This window comes from Caloenas nicobarica, chromosome 6, assembly GCF_036013445.1.
Source record: "Caloenas nicobarica isolate bCalNic1 chromosome 6, bCalNic1.hap1, whole genome shotgun sequence".
In the NCBI taxonomy this organism is placed as follows: Eukaryota; Metazoa; Chordata; class Aves; order Columbiformes; family Columbidae; genus Caloenas; species Caloenas nicobarica.
In genome coordinates, this window is record NC_088250.1 from 26,522,959 (window position 1) to 26,543,497 (window position 20,539).

General features: G+C 50.4%; 1 protein-coding gene across 1 annotated transcript in view; it reads right to left on the bottom strand.

Moving 5' to 3' along the window:
- Positions 1-9,321, bottom strand: part of IGFBP2 (insulin like growth factor binding protein 2) — a 60,110-nt gene extending 50,789 nt beyond the window's left edge. The window contains exon 1 of the mRNA XM_065637731.1: positions 8,912-9,321. Within this exon, the coding sequence (XP_065493803.1) occupies positions 8,912-9,314 (403 nt within the window). The 5' untranslated portion in view covers positions 9,315-9,321. The remainder of the gene's footprint in view (positions 1-8,911) is intronic.
- Positions 9,322-20,539: the final 11,218 nt, after the last annotated feature.

Genomic DNA, 20,539 nt, shown 5'->3' on the forward strand with positions numbered 1-20,539 from the left:
ATCAGGTGCCCATCCTTTTCCAGTTTGAGAACAGCAAGAAGAAAATGTGCAAGGGTTATCAGACTACCTCCTCACCAAGCCAAGAGAAGTCCATTAGCATGGACTTGGTCTTCCACAACTAGCCAGAAGAGCTGTGAACATGCTACCCTGGCTGAAGTCTGAAACGCAAGATCCTTCAGGGAAGTCTTGCTGTGGTCTCAAGCAGAAATACTGAGCAAGGCTTCATGATTTTTCTCTACGTTATTGGACTACAGGACTCTCCCATAGACAACTCCATGCAAGTGACTGCAACAGCAGATCACTGTTGTAGGTATCCTGCATCACCTGGCTACAAGGACAAGCTGCAAGGAGGCACAAAAACTCCTCTCCAAAGTCACCTCCAGCCAGTACGGTGTTGGAGGCATTATTAAGTTCAAGGGCAGAGCATTAGAAAACCCCTCATCCCACCTAAGCTGGTTTATCTGCAGAAACTGTAAGGAAAAGCAGAGATTTAAACATGGTCCAATTCCCACCAGTGCTTTGTGTCACTCTCAATTACAGTCCAGAATGAAATACCAAGAAATCATTCCTCACAGCCGGCAGAATTAATGGGATCTTTGACTACAGAGAGCACCAGGCAGTGAACTTGTTCCTTTACCAGCCAAGAGGCACAGTGCAGCTTTCTTCAGAATAAAAGCTGCAATGTCAAAGGATAGTTAAAGGCTTATAAAAGTGACCTGATGTTTCCCAGTATTCCAGTCCGTAAGAAAGGCACGTGATTACCAACCCTTTCCATTCTAAAACAATTTATTTCTACCATAAGCTGATGCAGCAGGAGACTTTATTTTCCCCTGGTATCTAGCTAAATTATGTGAGAGACAAAACACTGAACAGAAGACAATCAATAATGCAGTTACAAGGAGCTGTCAAATGCTCAGCTGCAGCAAAGCTTCGGTAACTGTGCACTAACCCCTTCTCTTAAGCCTTTGCACAGGATAACCACCACATCACGTTCACTTATAATTAGATGTCAACTCGTATGTTTAATGAGGTCACACATGGCCAGTTCATGAATGAGAAACACCTCCCAGCTTGCTGGCAGTGACTGCTGAAGGTGGGTAAAGATGTTTCAGTCGGCGATTCGGTCACAGAATCACAGAATGTTAGGGATTGGAAGGGACCTCAAAAGATCATCTAGTCCAATCCCCCTGCCAGAGCAGGAACACCCAGGTGAGGTTACACAGGAAGGTGTCCAGGCGGGTTTTGAATGTCTCCAGAGAAGGAGACTCCACAACCCCCCTGGGCAGCCTGTTCCAGTGTCTGTCACCCTCACTATGAAGAAGTTTCTTCTTGTATTTAAGTGGAACCTCCTGTGTTCCAGTTTGTACCCATTGCCCCTTGTCCTATCACTGGTTGTCACTGAGAAGAGTGACACTCCATCCTCGTGACGCTCACCATTTACATATTTATAAACACTAATGAGGTCACCCCTCAGTCTCCTCCAAGCTAAAGAGACCCAGCTCCCTCAGCCTTTCCTCATACGGGAGATGCCATTGGCCTTCTTGGCCACAAGGGCACAGTGCTGGCTCATGGTCATCCTGCTGTCCACCAGGACCCCCAGGTCCCTTTCCCCTACACTGCTCTCTAATAGGTCATTCCCCAACCTATACTGGAACCTGGGGTTGTTCCTGCCCAGATGCAAGACTCTGCACTTGCCCTTATTATATTTCATTAAATTTTTCCCCGCCCAACTCTCCAGCCTGTCCAGGTCTCACTGGATGGCAGCACAGCCCTCTGGCGTGTCAGCCACTCCTCCCAGTTTGGTGTCATCAGCAAACTTGCTGACAGTGCACTCTATTCCCTCATCCAAGTCATTGATGAATATATTGAATAGTACTGGTCCCAGTGCTGACCCTTGAGGCACTCCACTAGATACAGGCCTCCAACCAGACTCTGCCCCATTGACCACGACTCTCTGCCTTCTTTCCTTCAGCCAGTTCACGGTCCACCTCACTACCTGATCGTCCAGACCACACTTCCTCAGTTTAGCAGCAAGGATGCTGTGAGAGACTGTGTCAAATGCTTTACTGAAGTCAAGGTAGACCACATCTGCTGAAGGTAGCTTGTCTTTGTGGAAATAATAATAGGACAGGATTTGCAATCTGCTAAACTGGCAGAAAACTCATTCTTCCCAAAAAGTGAAGATTTGGTTGGGTTAACTCCTCGTAGTAGCTTAACCAGTTTCCAGACAAGGACCAAGACCTGTATGATGGACCATGAGGATATGCAGCAGAACAGGGAGAGAATAGGGCACGACTGCCACGACATCAGCTCAGCAGGGATGAAAGGCAGCGAAAAAGAATCTACACAACATGTTATGACCCCTAGCAAGGATTTTTCCTTCTCTCCTGAGTCCACAACAGGATCATGCACTGTGGTGATCCTCCAAATCCCATAGCACACTTGGCACCCATGAAGCAGCATGTTGTTGCATGGCACACAGCAAAGGGACACCTATAACACAGCTCCCTCAGGCAGGCATGGACACTAACACAGCTTTCTCCACAAGGCTAATGCCATCTGGTAAAGCCTTGCTTTTCCACAGAGGACAAACCTCCTTCTTCTGGAAGGCAAACAGCAAGTACACGTTGGAAAGCCAAGCCAAACATATTCAATATGTGCTGCTAAAGGACACCCTCAAAAGTGGTCACACATGCACTGATTTAGGCAGCACCTCCCTAAGGAAGAGCCAGGGGTGATGCTGGGTGGAAGCAATACTGGATGTGCACACAATGACCATGGGTTTGCATCCCTCTGATATGGAAGTGGCTAAGCAGCCACTGGATTGGAGTTACATATTGTGCCCTGAGTCAAGGAAAGAAACCAGGAATTCTTACACCTGGAAACTCAGTACACCACCAAGCTCAGCCCTCCTCCTGTAACAGAAGGGCTTTGAAATCATCTTTACCTTTTACCTTGGCCTTCCTCTTTGCCTAAACCAAAAGACCTTCCCTGAGGGAATCAGAGAGCCCCAGCAGGGAAGGCAGCCATGACCATGCTCAGAAAGCTGGAATTGCCCAATCCAAACAGAAATGCAAAAAATCCACCAAGGAAACTGCTGATTCTCCAAGGTCACCAGTGCTGAACACATGACCAGGAAAAGCAGGTACAGGAGTGCTGTTGACCAGCAGGATGAAACCCTGTCTTCACAAATCCAGCCGTTGTTTGTGGGTAACAGTGACAGCTGCTCATCGGGCAGATAAATTACTGCAGCCAGGTCTAGTACAGGGCCATACACAAACACACCTCTTCTCTTGCATTCCAGTTTTCACTGTTTTGCCTCCTGAATTGTTTACCTCAGCTCAATTCCTGGATGTGGATAAAACAAACGACATGGACTTTCTCACAGATGGGGCTTCTTGCTGTTCCCTTGACAAATACCATGCTCAGCGAGTATGATCCTGAAACTCAGGGGAAAGGAAACAACTGCAAAGGGCAAGAAGGAAACAGGTCATTTGCCAAGGGATAGCATGAAAACACATTTCTCCTTTGGGCTAGAGCCTCGAAATCTTCCCAGGCTTCCCCCTCCCTCTAAACCACCATTTTCATACCACCATCACTCAAGTGAGACTGGGGCAGGGGGTAGCATTATTTTCAAGAGGCTGCTCCACAAGGTGTTATTTATTGTCTTAATGCTTAACGATGACAGCCAGCTCAGGGACTGACCTGGTTAGTTCTCAAGCAGACACAGCTGCCATGAAGGAGCCTGGACACCTGGTGCACTTACTGGCAAAGCCCCAGAGGCAGCACGGACAGATGAGCTCTGTGGGCTTTTTTCATTCACGTATCATCCTTAGAGCTGTTATTAATTGCATTACACTTATAATAATTTCTTCTGATGCAAGGAGCTCTGCAGATATTCAGTTTAGCCTGGGCAGAGCTGCTGTAGTGGATGTGGACATATTAACACACCCTTGTGGATTTGGTTCTTGCAGTCAGCTTCTCTGGCGTCTAGTAATGTTCAAGCTTGCATAACCTAGGCTGAACACCTGGTTGCAGCACTCGTAACTAACCTCCCTCTTGCTGATGGGCTTCTGCCCCTAAAGGAATCTAACACAGGACAAGGGGACACTCACAGCCTGGCTCTCCTCTACCCCTCACCCACTTTTTAGCAACACGGTGCCTTCAGGACCTCCACTGCTATGCTAGATCTGGCCACCTTGACTGACAGGGTCAGAAGTTGCGCGGGCAGAAGGACAGATCCACACATGCACATGCAGATCATGATGGATGCTTTGTTTCCGTATAAAAGCAGGAGAAAAGCAGAAGTCTTCCTGGCAATTCAGTGGATGTGAAAAATGCACTCAATAGCATTACTGGCATGGTTTTCAAGTTGCTGTTAAAATTCCACTTACATTATGCTACCTCCAACCTCAGAGTCGTCTGTGTTTGGAGCAATACATTAAACTTGTCTTTTAGCAGCTGCCTGCCAAGGGGAAATGGAGGTTTTGACATTTGACCCGTAAGGAAGGATGTGTGGCATTTGGGGCTACCCAAATAAGGATTTTAGTTGGATGCTAAAATGAGCTGCGTTTTTAACAGTTAACTATTTTGACGCTGTTTTCGTATGGTGGGAGTTCGAAGTGGAGTCACTGACTAGGTGAATGAGACAACCCCAGCCGTGCAAGTTCAAGTTTGCCTGGGGCTACATTCTTTGCACAGCTATCTTTCCATTTGGAAAGATTACCTTGCACTGGCACAGACTAAAAAAACACATTTGTTTTAAGAAAAAAGCAAGTTTCCAAAGCAGAACTCAATATTTAGGAATGGGTTCAGAGGCACATCCCACTGCATTAGTGCAAATACCCCACTACAAAATAAAACAATACTACAAACCCCACTGAATTGCACTGGCAAAAGGGGAAAAAAAAAATCCCTTAACTGTTCAGCTTTGAACAATGGCTCAAAAGCATTTTTTCAGAGTGAAACAAGTTTCATTCCTAGGACCTTCTCTCCATTAGGAGTAAATAAATGTTCTTCAGCTATTCTCATACCTCAGGCAAGACAGTTTAGGACCGTTGCTGGCATCACTCAGATTTGCCCTGCTCCACCTCCTAGCACAGGTTCCCACCTTGGAGCAGCACTGTCACCCTGCTGCACCTTGGTCTGACAGAAAACCACTGCCTTGTTTCCTGGGGCTAGCTTTCTGATGGATTAGCTCCTGAACCAGCCTACTCTTGACACAAGATGACAGCTAAACCCAGCAGAAGGAAGGGAGAGGGATGGTGCGCTGAGAGCTGGACAAGACCATACAAGCCCCTGATTGCAGCTCATGATGGCCAAAGCAGAAGGCAGCATCTCCACCCTCCAGCTGAGACTTGGAGAGGTTACGAGACCCCAATGGTACCTGAAATGCCTCTCAAAGTACATTGCATCTCCAGGACTCATTTGATCCTGGGCCACCCCAGATCTGCTTGATGAGAAGATGGCTATCAGGGAGTGGGACATTATCTGCCAGGACACAAACTGCTAACATGATGTACAGACAGACCTTGCTGCTCTGTGTGTCCCAGTGGACCTCAGGCACATCATTTAGTCCATCTGCAAAACAGCGTGCCGATGTCGCTGAGGTGCTGAGAGAATAAACACACTCCAGGCTGGCATGAACTCTGTGCGAGCTTCACACACACAATAACAACCTTCTGTCCCCAGTTCAGGCGGTTCCAGTCAGCAGTACGTAAAGTTTATTATGCAATGACCTGAAATAAACTGTAAAAGAGTGTGGTCCAGTGGCACTGAAACTATTTCAGAGGCCCTGATCCCTGGAGGTGCTGAACCTTCGTCTCGCTCCCACCATTGGTGGGAGTTCGTGCACTCGCCCCCCTGGGGGGGCAGAAGTTCTCAGCCTGATTTCCACAGACTGCTGCTGTTTTGTTCCAACATTCCCAACATCTTCAAAATACCCAAAGCCTCTTGTGCAATGAGCAACATCCCTTGCTTCCTAGCTACGTGGTGGTTTATGTTACTTTCCGCCTACAACCATTTCAGGATTGGCTTTACAGACCTAAGTAGAAGACTAAACAATGCTGGAGCCACAGCAGGAGAATTTGCAGAGTTTTATTCCTTGTTTCATTTGGGCAATCCTTCTGCCTCTCATCAGGGACAAAAAAACTTGCCAGCCTCTTAATTTAGGAATAGCACAAGCTCTGCATTCCAGCCCTGAATCAGCCAAAGGAGCCTTTTCATACTGGAATGGGGAAAAAGGGCAAATACCTTTAAGCACTTAAAAAAAAAAAAAAAAGGCCTCAACACCTGCCTTTTGCAGGCAAAAACCTGCTCTCAGGGTACTCATGAAACTAGCTTGACATCAGCATTTGAAAGGGAATTCCAATCCCTGCTCTTCGAGTGCCAGACTGCTTTCCTTGTCACTGCTTTAAAAGAAAAGCAAACCCTCGTATATGTTTTGCAGGCATGCTGCAAAGGGAAGCAAGGATGTGAGTCTGAGCAGAGGAGTATCAAATGAAGCTGGCAAATTCACGTCTTGTTTTTGGTTGTAGGTTTGTTTTGCTTTTTGTTTGGGCTGGTTTTGGTGGGGTTTTTTTGTTTGTTTGGGGTTTTTTGTTTTGTTTTCTTTGTTTGTTTGTTTTTCCTAATGGCTACAACAACCTGTTAAAAGTTTTGTAATCTGAAGAGAGCAAACCCTTTTCTGGATGTCCAAGCTCCTCTGCCAAGATATGCTTGACTGTGAATATTCCAGCTGCATGTTTCACATAACGCTGGTTAAGGATGTGCCAGTTATTTTATTATTCACCCCCTATGGACATTACAGAGCACCACATGAAGTGTTCTTAAACTGTGCTATATATGTGTGTTTGTATTACACAGAGATAGAGTCAAGTAAATCACATGCATTGTAAAGGAATAAGGATCATAAAATCAAGCAAAATAACCCAGTGAAGTAACATAAAAATTCTGAAATAAAGTTCATAAAAGCAAAAAAATTTCAGCATTAACTCAGAAAATCACTGCTTAACCCATCACTGCAATAGTCTCCCCCCTGCCCCCCCAGCTTCTTGTAAAAGCATAAGCCTGGAAGTCAGCACCAGATTCCTTAAATCTAAATGCCCTTGGCTTCTTCTGGAGAGTGTAAAACTCACTCCCTTGACACTCATATTCTGTAGTCACGCAAGATTTCACATCAACGTGTTCTCCAGACTCCCGGCTCTCTACAGCCTTTCACAGCTGGGCAAAAGAGGGGGGACAGGAGCAGGGACCGCAGGAGTCACAGCCTGGCTACAGGGAAGCAGCAGCCTGCAAGGTGCAAAAGTTTTCCCTGCTGCCTGTTCTTCTTCGCCCCCCTCTCTCCATCTCTCCCCCTGAGCAGAGCAATGTCCACTGGTACCTGCAGCAGCATCTGCTGGTACCTGGAGCAGCATCTTCCAGTACCCGGAGCAGCGTGTGCCGGTACCTAGAGCAGCGTGGGCAGGTACCTGGCTGCATGCCCATCCTTGGGGGGAGCAAAGCTGAGAGGTACAGCCCAGGTCAGGAGCACTTTTAAATAAAGCCTCAGCAAGAGGAAAGGGAGGGAATTCTAAGTCGTGCTGCTGAACTAGTTAGGCAAACAGGGTCAGAGCCCCAGTCACAGACAGGGGGGCAAAACCAGCAAGGAGGCATAAGTCAAGGAGGGGCAATTTCAAAGGAGAAAATGCTGGTTTCTACTCCCAGACTCGATATGGAAATTTTCAACATCCCACGGAAAGGAAAGAGCTTGCAGCTGATCACAAAGGACAGCAGGCATTATTAAAACCAAGCTCTGCTGTATCGGCATCCCCAGGAGCCTCCCACAGCAATCGCAGCAACAGGTCAGGAGCCTGTTGGCGTCCCTGTACTCGTGGCTGTGCCCTTGGGGGACGCTCCTTTTTCCCTGGCAACCAGTCCCTGAGCCAGGGGGAGTCAGAGGGGGCCAGGACCCCCACAGTAGCTGCTACCCCAGCTCCAAGATGGGCTCTGCTGGGAAAGCGGCTGTAGGGAAGGGGGTCTCCACATAGCAGGGCCCCCCGCAGCCCGCCAGTCACCCCCCTTCCCACCTTCCCAGGCAGTACATGGTCCTCCCACAAGGCCTCTCTCATATCTTTGGGGCAGCCATCACCCTCCAGGGTGCTTTTACTCCCCCACCAAACCCAAACCTGCACTTCCACCTCCTTCTGCTCCTCGAAGGACTTCTCCTCAGCTGTATCTCCCCAAACTTCACCCTTATCTGCCCCCATGGGTTCTCTTCTCTAGAGGATCCCAACCTCCACCCTGACTCCGGAAGGCAGTCCCCACATCCCCCCCCACGCCCCCACGCTAGACCCCACCCTTGGGGTTCCTGCCCCATGCCAAGGAGAGCTCATACTTTACCCCCGGGGACAGCAGCACCTTCACATACTCCTTTTTCCCCATACTCCCAGGGATGCAATCCTCTCCTTCCTCCCCTCGCCACTCCTTTCTGCCCCATTTGTCCTTCGCTGCACTCTCTCCCGCAGAGATCCCCCTTCCCTGCCCTCCCGAGGGGTCCCTCTGCCCCGGGAGAATCCACTTTAGGACACCCTCTAGGATCCCTTTGTCCCCTGGACGTGCCGGTGCCCCGCTGCCCCGCCACTGCCCTCCGAGCCCGCCCGGTGCCCGGTATCCCGTGTCCGGCGCTCGGGTCCGTAGTGCCCGGTGCGCAGCGCACAATGCACTGTCCCCAGCATCCGACGTCCGGCGCACAGTGCCCCGTCCCCAGCACCTGGTAGCAGACGCCCGGTCCCGGTGCGCGGCGCCCGGTCTCTAGCATGCAGCGCAGGGCGCTCGGTGCCCCGTCCTCGGTGCGCGGCTCTCCGTGCGCCGTGCCCGACCCGCGGTCCACGGTGCCGGCTGCGCGGGGTGCGCGGTGCCGGGCGCTGCTCACCTGCCGGGCGCTCGGCGCTGGCGCCGTACTCGGCCGTGTCGCGGCGGCGGGCACAGGTGCCCTGCCCCTGCACCAGGGCTTGGAGGGGCAGCTCGGCGCCGGGGTCGGGGTAGCAGCGCAAGCCGGCGGCGCAGCGCGGCGTGTAGACTCCGCACGCCTCGGCCTCCAGGCGGGCGCACACCGGGCAGCAGCCGCAGCCCGGCTCCCGCACCAGCTCGGGGCAGGGCGGGCGGGCGGCCGGGGGGCAGGCGGCCAGGCGCTCCGCCGTGCACGGAGGGCAGCGGAACAGCACCTCGGGCAGCGCCGGCCCCGCCAGCGCCAGCGCCGCCGCCGCCGCCGCCACCAGCAGCCGCGGCAAGGCGGCCCGCGCCGCGCCGCCGCGACCGACCCCGCCGAGCGCCATGGCGGGACTGACGGGCGGCGGGGCCGGCAGGTGGACACGCCGCTCGGCCCCCCGGCGGCGCGGCGCGGTGCGGAGAGGAGCGGAGCCGAGCGGCGCGGCACGGCACGGCGCGGCGCGGCGCGGAGCGGGGCCGGGCGCGCCGCGGCGCCGCCGGGTCCTAGAGCCGCCCCCACGCCCGCCCCCCCGTTGTGGTCGGGGCTGCCCCGGAGGGGGGAGGTGGGGCTGCCCCAAAGGGAAGAGGGGTTCAGCCCCCGAGGGGGTCAGAGGCTGCCCCGGAGGAGGTTGGGGATGGCCCAAAGGGGAGATGGGTGGTCTGACCAACACGGAGTGAGAGCCTGCCGCAATGGGAGTCAGGGGCTGCCCCGCTCGGGGAAGTGGGGCCAAACCCAGAGGGAAGCGAGGTCTGCCCCGCAGGGGGAATTGGGGCCTGCCCCACAGAGGCACCTAATACAGGGAAGGATGGAGATGCTGCCCCACAGGAAGGTTAGGGTCCTGCCCCACAGGGACACCCAGTGCTGGAAGTGATCTCCACACTGGGTGATCTCCACAGCCCCATAGAGAGCCAAGAAACCCCCACCCACCCTTACCCAGCTGCCCCAGAGGTTCCAGGTCATGTCCCACCATGGGGATGAGCAGGCAAAACCTGGGCTCAGGGACAGTCCCACCATCCAGCCCCCCACCAAACGCTGGGCCTGGGACCACCCTGCCTCCATGGGAACGGGACCCTGAGGTCAGGTGAGCCCCCTTGGAGATGCAGGCCTTCATGCCCATAGGGCTGCCCGCATCTCCAGCCTGGTTCCCCACAGGGCATTTACACCCCCAGACTGAAGCCATGTGCAGCAGGCTCAGTGCCTCTCCTGCGGCACTGCCTCGCGAGGGTGCCCGAAAGCCAGGGTAGAACCTGGGGTGCAGAGGCAGAGGTCTCTGGGCTTTGGGGTTTTCATGTGAAATCACACTCCCCTCCCCGCTGCCTGACTGTCACAGGCTACACAGAGGATTTTAAGCACAAGGGGTACTTGTACACAGAGGTGATTTTTTTTTCACTAATAAAAAATAAAAACAACAAAGCCAAGGGAATGTAACCAAGCTAATGAAGCTGGAAAACTTGATTAGTATCGTCGTAGGATTGTATGGTTAAAGTCAAGCACTGAGGCAGTCTAAGTTCCCTCACCCACAGGAATATCAGCTTTGGGGCACTATATCATTTGCTGCTGTAGTTTTTTGTTGTTTTGGTTTGCGTTTAATTTTTTTTTTCAAATGAAGAAAAATGCAAAATGCTGCTGTTGATATCTCATGCAGCACAACTTTAAGCTCATGATTATTCATGGCCCTGGAGTTATACAACAATATGTTTGTGGGATCAATGAGCATAAGGTGGGATGATGGTCTGCAGTGTTCAGCATGATCTGTGAAATCCCACCAAGCACGTGGTCCCATCTTGGTTCCTGTGTCTTCCCAGGCAATAACTTGGGTTTTACAGGGGTTTAATCAAGCATAGTCACTTTCTCTGGCTGCCTCTCATGCTGCAGATACCTCATAGTGGAAGAGCTGCCCATTTGCTTTACCATTTACCATTGTTTGTTTGCACCTTGCTCAAGCTGGGCGGTGATTTTACCCATCCTTATTTCACTCCTGGAGGAATCTAGCTAGTTTTAGGGTCCTTTTGGGAGCAGCACTCACTGCTGCTTGCAGCACTCATTGCTCTGAGTGTAGGTGACTCCAAAACTCCAAGCCAACAAAATGTGCCCCTGAAATTAGGAGCAAATAACGAAGGTATTTTTATTCCACTTCACGTTATAAAATCCTTTTTTGTATTACAGAATTTTAGCCTGAGTGACTTAAGAAAGTCCCCTCAAGAAGACCAAAAAAAATACATGCAGAAAAAAGCCCAGCACAGACTTTGCATTTGTTACTCCCACAAATCACAGAGTGGGAAAAACGGGATGCACAGCTCTGCACACAAGCAGCCCCTTAAAAGCCTCCCTTTAAAACAGATTTGCCAGCAGATGTTCAATAGAAAATGGAGCAAATTATTTTCACTGCACACTCACAGCTTCTCGGAGATGGAGGGAAGGAGGCTCTTGGTACCTTTTTTATGATCTGCCGTTGACTTCACTAATGACTCACATTTGGTTCCAATGAGATATTTTCATATGACTAATGAATCTATATTTGGAGGCGTAAGAGGGTTTGGCTAATTATCTGTTGCAGTCAGTTAAATATTCTAAGTATTCAAAGTAGTTTTTCTTCCAGTGGCAAATGTTATGCCCCCATGGTCTGTCTTCTGATGGTGCTTTAAAAGCAGCCCAGCACTTTGTCTCGTACCAAGCTGACATCTGGGTTTTTGCGTGTGTAAGCACAAGAGATGGCCTGAACTTAATTATACAGCAAACCAATCCTGCATTTTTTAGGTGGCCAATAGGTCATTCCCCAAGGGACGATTTAAACCCGATTTTTCAACACGCACTTAATGCTTGCAGTGGCCCATTTTGCTGGGGGCATTTACTGAGGTGCCATTAATAACTCCTGGCAGGGGCAAATTCCTTATGAGCACCATTGTGTAGGCTGCTTGTGCACAAATCATTTTTCCACAGGGAGGGTTCGAAACCTGATGAGAGAAGGGAGAGAAGAGGGGGAGGGAAGGGGCTCTGTCGGCTTAGCTGCCTGAATTGCAAGAGGACATTAAACATAATGATCCTGGAGGGAAAGAAACGTACGCAGCTCAGATGTGGGAACAAGCCAGGATTTCCTGTGCATATGCCTCTTTAGTAGGTGCTCGGGCAGTTCTTCTTTTATCGCCGTCATTTCTTTGTCTGCCACCGAAGCAATAACGCCGGTGCAGATACAAAGGATCAGATGTTCCCCCTGCCCTGGCTGCTGCAACCCTCGGTCTGCTCTCCAACTCCAGCAGAACAATAAAGAAGATTTTACAGCTGTTGTGGGGATGGGGGGAGGCGGGGAGTCAAAGGGAAAACAGCTTGAGTGCCCGTGGCCAGCCATAATTTCTCCAGTGGGTCTTTGCTGACAGTTTTAGGATTAACAAGTGAGCTCTGTTCCCAAGCATTTACCCCTCTGGATAAGCTGGTCTGTTTGTTCTCAAGGGTTTATTTTACCCTACAAAATATGGCATTGCCAAACAGATGTAGGCTTGTTCCTAGAAAGGCAAGTTATAGCTGAAGCTGCATCTCACAGAGGCTTTAGCTCTTGGAATTGTTTGGAAATGCTACAGTATTGCTCTGACCCTTTTCAGGGCAGTTTTTTCCCACAGACGTGCTGCTTGATTCTTTTATGGCTCTGTCCTTTGTCAAGGATGAATTAGGAAAAATAAACTCGCAAACAAAAAGTGGAGGCCCAGCACAGAGATCCTCTTGCTCCCAATGATTAAGAAGTATTTTACAGCTCTGGGTGTGAGGGAGAGAAAACAACGTGTCCTCCTGCGTTTTTCTTTCCGTCATTTTTAGCTCAGTGGGTAATAGGGAGGTGGGGGAAAGAAAAAAAAGGGGGGGAGGGGGGGAGAAGAATAAAACAACCATCTTACTTTTAAAGGCCTCCTTTTCAATAGACTGACACCAAGTGTTTTATGATGAGTGCTGGAGAAAGCCTACTGTGTCCCAAAGCTGGGATGGTGAGGGGCAGGTGACGAGGAAGGGAAGGCTGCAAGGAGGAAGGCTACGAGGATGCGTGCTGGGCCTGATGTGAGCATTTGGTGGGCAGCATCCTGCTTTCTCACTGCAGATTTGGCAAACTTTGGCCATAGTAAAGGTTTGCAAAGTTTCTGAGACCTGGGAATCATCACCAACTCACAGCAAAGTGCATCGGGGTGGGACAGCAAGGGGTCTGCCCTCCCTCACCCCCATCCGTCCCCCTGGGGGTGGCAGGGGGACGTGCCCAAGGTCAGGGTGAGTCAGTTAGGGGAGCAGAAGGAGCTCTGCCCTGAGCCCTGTCCTCTGTAAGAGGGATGCCAGTTTCCCTTTAAAAGCAACAAAATAGCCTTAAAACCAAATTATGGAGATGCCAAGTCTCTTCACAAGACATGTGTGCGTTCATGGTCTCGGGCGATGCCCTGTCCTTGTGGCCAGCAAGTTTTTCCCCTCAGCAGCAGATCAAGCACGCTGCTGGAGCTTGGGGGGAAATCCCACCTCATACACAAACCCAGCTCCCTTTCCCTATGCTGACATTTGGGAAATGGCTCCCTGTCCCCTCACTACACACACCCCCTAGGACAGTAGGTCCCCAAAACTCCAGCCCCACGCTGCCTTACTCCCTGGCCACAGGAGAAGTGAGAGTGAAACTTCACCTGCCTTCAGACACCCCAATTCAGCAGCTTTGCCCACTGAATGGGGGTGGCAGGAGTGAGCTGAGCAGGGCACAGCAGGGAGGGAGGCACTGTGAGACCCTCTTGATCCAGCCTGCCCACAGTGCCAGCTGCTCCCCAAGGCAATCACACCAAAAATAGCAAGCTTTCAAGGAAATAAAAGAATGGCCCAGAAGTAAGTTGTTGTTTCTGTTGACGCTATGCCAGCATCACCTCTTCTTCCTCCTCAGGGCTAGGTGCCCAGGGGCTTAGGGCAAACCTTACCTGTGCTGCCAGGGCAGGCAGGAGGGAGCAAAGTTTCAAGTGGTGCAAGATCAGATTTTGCCCATCCACCAGGCTTGGTCAGCAGAAAGGGTTGAATGTGGAAGTGGGAACAGTTCTCTGAAATAAAGCTCGGGTTTTCACACAGGGAGGAATCGGCAGACTCCGAGCACTCGCTGTGCTCCCGCAGGAGGCAGGGGCAGAGCTGCAGCTCTGGGTTGCTGCAGGCTCTCCCCAGCACAGCCGCTGCCTGTCCCTGCCCTCCAGCCTTCGCTCCTCACAGTGACTGCCTTTTATTTGCCCTGCAGTTACACCTCAGCCTCCTGTTCTTCTCCCCCCACCCAAACACGTCATGCTTCCCTCAGCACTTGCTCTCTGGAGCTTGGCCAGCTCCAGTGCGAGTGGCTCAGGAACCCCCGAGGTCCTGTGGCCCCGATCCCCTCCCTCAGTTCTGCTGCCCCACAGGCAGAGGTAGGTCTGAACCTGCCTGACACCCCAGACCCCTCTCTGCATCCTCAAATTGTTTTCCCCAGGTGCATCATCCTGGCCAGAGTTCAGATGTCAACAGAAGGGCCAATTATAGGCCGCTTTCTTTACATTTACCCTATCTGAGATGTTTTTAGAGCAGCCCTAAATACATTATCTATGAGCCTGATCCAGTAATTGCAAATGCTTTGGAGTGGAGTCCAGGCTGCTTTGTTTAGGTTTCTGCAGCACTGATTAGAGATTAGCAGTGCTAAAACCACCCATTAGCTGGAAGGCATGAAGCAGTGGTGGTTTTCGGGCTCAAGGGCCAGGTGCTTCACATGCCTGCCCACCTCCCAGGCACTGATGCTCTCTGGTCAGGGTGCAGGGAAAGGAGGCACGGTTCCACCAATTTGTCTGGTCTGCAGTTGCCATACATAGCAGAGACTTGTGGATTTGGACATCACAGTAGCCAAACTCCTCACTCATCCCTAAGCAGCCCTCAAAAATGCCTTCATTAGTCTCAAGTGTACAAAGCAGTTTGAAACCAAGCAGCTGACCTGGAGGAAGTGGCGCAAAAAGTGTTAAATATTGACCTAGGCCAGCCAGGCACAGTGACAGCTTATAGGGATGATAAAACAAGACCAGAGAGGATTTGTGTGGAGAATGTCCTTGACTTCAGCAGGTACCGGGGTTAATTGCTCTTGGAAGAGGACCCAGCGAGGACAAAGGAGATGTAGCTGAGGAAAGAGAAGGAAGAGCCTTCATTTCAATCCAAGGTAGCAGCGGATCTTTGCAGAGATATTTGTACTTTAAACAAATCTCTGTTTGAAGTGGGCCTTGGGTGACTAAAGGACCTGGTACTATCCACAGCTTCTGTATTACAGTTTCCCAGTTGCAGTCTTCAGGATATGAGCAGAAGGTGACCTCTTTGCAAAGACCCTAAAAATTCAGCACCTTCTCAGACCTCACAGAGTCCCAGCCCTAACCTGTCAAGAGCAGGGATTAATACTCTCTTGGTTTGGTGGCCAACAGCCCTAGCTTCTTAGTCGAGGACCTGCTCCCCTGGCCAAGACCTTCCCTCTCTGGGACACTCACCCATAGTTTCCCTTCAGTGGCAGGAGCACTGCCACAAGCTCTCAAGCCTGGGCATGAAAGCCACCACTTTGCTTACACCTACTGAGGCTCCTGATATGCTCCTTCGTTTCCATGGGGATTTAGATTCCCAGATAAAAGTTAAACTGAAAATTCCTTTGTTTCAGCAAGCCCAGATGCTAGAGGGTCCAGCTCCTTGGAGAGGGCTGAAGCAGCCTCCCAGCCCAGTGACACACTGAGAATAGGAACCAGGTAGGATCCCTCTGACAAATATGAGAATCTAAACCTTTGACCTTTACATTGACAGGCTTTCTCTCAGTATCTGGTACCCCTTGAGCAGGGCAGTGGGATGAAAGCATTTCAAAGCACACGTAGATGCTTAAGAATTTTATTAGCAGCATCAGCCAACATTTCCACTTGCTTTGTATTTGCTGTTGGAAAAGTAATAACAGCTTTGGAGAACCTACTCAGGAGAGAAAACAGCACTTTCTGAGGCACCACACTGTGATACTGCTTTGAGTAACAACATCGCATGCAGGAATGGAGTGGAAAGGGGCTGCAGCCCCAGGAGGAGCAGGGATTGCTTACATGAGTCCATGGAAAGTGCTTGGATGGAACAGGATGAAGGAAAGTGTGGTGCGACTACACATCAAGAACAGACTCCAGCTGCCGGTCTCTAGCTGCCTGTGTCAAAGCCTCCTAGAGGAAGTAACTTTATTTGTCTCATGGGACAAATAAAACAAGTACTGGAAAAAAATACAGGGAACAGTCTTGTGTTGGCAGGGGACAAGAGAGACCATTCAGATCTTAACTCAGACCACAGAGCTCTGTTAGGACAAGAGAAGTATTTGAAGGTGCATCAATATTTACCCCAACACAAAGGAAACCCCAGGCCTCTGCAATCTCCTGGCTGCTTAGGAACAGGAGCTACTCCAGGACTAGGGAGCACACAGGGCTGTGCTGCCTTTGACCCCTACCAACCCCTAAAACAATAACTTCCCCAGTCCCATTCCTCTGGTCCTGTGTCTGCACCTCTCTTGAGTCTGACTCATTTCTGGAGATGTGGCCAAAGAGAGGGAGATAGACCCAAGAGCTGAGGGGACAGAGGATCTTGCAGAAACAGGTCCTCACCCCACATCTCCCCCGGCCTCAGACAAGCTCTGTTCCACCTCATAGGGCATCCTGGGGCAACACCAGCTCTGCCTTTCTGCCTGCAGACACAGCCCCTTGCCCTCCTCCACAACAGCAGAGGAGAAACACTGAGGAACCAACCCTGTATAAAAGTGGCTACAGATGAACGTCTCCGTTGACAATCACAGCCATTTGGCCAATAACGGTACAGCAGAAAAACACAGGGCCTCAACTCAGAATATTTAATCATATGGTTTAAAGCATGCTACCTGTGTTGAGGAAGGTGTGGGAGGACGTGATCTGGATGATCTGTCTCCAGGGTAATGTGGTGAGCCCCCCTGTGCCACTGCTGAGACAGCCAGGCAGCCTGGCGAGCAGGCTTCTCCTTGCAGGAGAGGTTGCAGTGGATTTCTCCTTGCACTCCCACAGCAGTGAGTTTCTGCATTTCTTCCTTACATACCAGCCTGTGAACACAAGCAGTGACATGACATGCAGCCCAGAAGCAATACCTCTTCTGGAACTTTCCTCCTGAGCATCACTGCCTGTTTCTGGCTTGCCCCTCACTGATGCCTGTAACACAGAAGGAGCTGGACTAACAAGCTCTCCCCTTCCTTGCTGACACAAACACCCTGCCAAAGAAAACGCATTATGAAAGTAACAAGGATAGGCCACCACTGCCCAAGGCTGCATATTCCTTCCACCCCAAGAAAACGTCCCCTGGTGGCCCCACAAACCAGTACCTCCTGGGGCCCCACACCACAAGCCAACCAATGCTATGCAAAGCAGAGGGTTGGGCTAGAGACCTCCAGAGGTCCCGTTCGGAGCTGGAAAAAGTTGCTCAGGGTTTGTCCCCATCCAGTTTTGAATACCTCTTGGGATGAATATCCCACAGGCTAAACCACTCTCCCTATGAATTCTTTTTTTTTTTTTTTTGGTCAAGACAGAACTTCCCTTGCAGCAACTTGTGCCTTTTGCTTCTTGCCCTTTTGTGGTGCCCCTCTGAGAACAGACTTGATCCATCCTCTCTGAATCCTATATTTGGAGAGCCAAATACAGCAATTAGCTCTTGCCATGTCTTCTCCAGGTTGAACAAGCTCAGCCCACAGCCTCTCCTCATCAATTTCTATCATCGCATGCCAATTATTAACCAGACCTTTTATTAAAGATGCTGGTGTATCAGCAGTAAAGCATGATTTTACCTTTATAGCTCTGTGTCTATTTCCAAGGATATTTTACTGGCCTGTTGCACAAAGCTACTTAAACCTTGAAATGAAGTCATCTCTGCTGCAGAGCACAGCTTGCTAATTAACCTTTGACAAAAAACCCTACAGCTAAGGTCTCAAAGCATGAGCAGCAATGTAGCTTAATGAAAGGGCAGAGAGCTTTTAGAAAGATAACAGGAGGGATCCAGATCGTGGGTTTGCCTGGACATCAGACCTGCATGCGCCAAGCTCTACCACATCACTTTGAAAGTAAGTAGATGTTAAAGCTGAGGACACTCCCACTCAAATAAACTAAATTTGGATTTTAAGTGCAGCCCCACTCTTCAAAGCAGCTCTATAAAAATGTCATTATGGGGATTCCTGTTTATTGTTTCTCGCAGACTACAGATGAAACCCATCCTACCACAAAGAGATGTTTTCTAACGAGCCTTCTGCAAATGCAGGTTCTGCCCCCTCACCCACCAGCTCTAAAACGAAGGGTGCAAATCTACCTCCCCAAACCCTATGCAACACCCTGGCTTTGGGGATATGCACCCAGCCTGAACCTGCTAATCCACTTGCATGCTCTGTGCTGGATCCATCCTTCTCCTCCAGCATCCACCTCTCCCATGGGTCACTCTGTCCTGCAGGCACTGGTGGTGTGGCTGTAGGGGGAGTATAGGGAGCAGTCGAGAGCAAACACAGCCCTTATCTTAGGCAATAAACCAGTTACTCGCTTTTTTTATCTACCAGAACAGCTGTAAGATGGAGTAAAGCCTACTTACCTTCATTGCTGGGATTTTTCAGAGAAGCCTAAGAGAACCAGGAGCCTGTGCACTATGGGCATTCAAAGGCAAATGAGTACATTATTTCCTTCAGCATTTTTTACTTTCCCAGACTGCAGCAAGTACAGTCCAATTCTGACCTTTGAAAGGAAGCAAGCGCACAACTAGTGCTGTTTTTATGCAGTGTCTTTTGAGAGTTGAACCACAATTTAAATCACTTTGATGATGCACACACACTAATTTTTCCTGAGAACAAAAAGAGAGAATCCCCTCAAAAAAGACAGAAATGTCTGCTTCACTTCAAACTTGCTTTTTTTTTTTTGAATTAGCTGATTAAATCTTAAATCTTAAGCCTCAGCCAGGTCTAAGGGTGAACAGTGCACATCTCCAGAAAGAAGGGAACTCAATTAAGAAAATTCTCCTGTCCTGTGGCATGTAGGACTGTATACCTGCCAGTGGAACAGTAAAGGTGATACTGTGAATGTATGAATGCACTCTAGCTGTAAAGAAGCAGCAAGCACCATGTGAGCAACGTTTGTGCACACCTTGGGCAGAAACGCTCCTTGTTTGCAGCAGGCAGGCTGAGGAAATAGCACCTCTTCCAGGGAATCAGCTTTCAAGGCTTAAGTGCTTGTGCTCCAAAGTAGACCAAGAAGAAGAGGAAGATGTCTTCCAAAACAGCAGGAAAACAGACACTGGAAACAAAAAGCAGACCAAAAAAAATACTTCTTGTATCTGGCCACGTTAGTAAGACTGGAAAATAACTAAAACTTTTGAATACAAGATACCAATCAGGACACCAATGTAGCAAAGAATACGGTGTTACTGGCCCAGGGAAATGGCAAGATGCACCCAGGTGAAGAGGGGGAAGAAGGGGTTGGACAATGTGAACTTGTCTGCTGAGAGCCCAAAATAATCCCAAAGGATCGCTCCTGAGCGATTTGCTGGATGTGCTGCTCTGGCGTGAGCAGCGCAGGAGGGCCCGCAGGGACAGGGTCGCTCTCTCTCGGCTCGCTTGCCCTCTGCCGGGTGCCAGGATCTCGGCGAGCGCAGCCCGACATGCAGAGCACCTGGGCTCAAGGCAGATCTTTGACAGGCCAGTGCTGCATTTCTGCAGGGCTGGATGCACTGGGAACTGCAGGGGAGGGGGTAAGGGAAAGCTGAACATGTAAGATGTGGCAGAGACAGAAACTGCAATAGGTATAGAAAGTGGTGGAGGGTGAGTTAAAAAAACAAAACAAAACATCTTCCCCTTGTTACTTGTATCTCTCTGCATTGTCCAATGTTTCAACAAAACAAGCTTTTTCTAGCTCAAGTTCTCAAGATTTGGGTGTCTGTCTTCCTGAAGGAGATCAACACTGCTTTGTAGTGCTGTTAACATGCCTGGAAGAGCAAGAGGTAGATGTCAGGAGGGTGCTGCCATTCTTCTGTTGAAGCACGACTGCCCTGCCCCACAGAGAGGAGACGGGCATGGCTGGCACTATGGGAAGATGTTCAGCTTTCAAACTCTTCCAGCCGCTTAGCCACTGTGGAAATAATCCCCAGCCCAATGGCTTTTGTGGACTAGCCCTACCCAGCACAGCATAAACACAAAAGATCTCCTAGCTTCTACATCTCTTAATTTCGTGGGACAGGTCAGGGCATGGAGCTGCATGGGAGCCAGCCGGGATTCCTGCATACACACACACCACAAGCAGCCCGCACCTGAGCTCGCATGAGGTTTAAATCACGGTCTGTGGGAAAATGTCAGCTCTAGACAAGCTCTACACATCAACAATATCAACACTAGCGGTAAGCACCGGGAGAGGTTTGATAGCAAGCTCAGCATGACCCACAGGGCACCATGCTATCCGCTCTTTTGCCTCATTCTCCCAGAAAGGCAGAGTCTTTCTCAGGACACCTCGCAGATCCCCCACTGCTGGGAATTCACTGGAAAACCCACCTCGGTGTGGCAGAGACGGGAGCCAACCT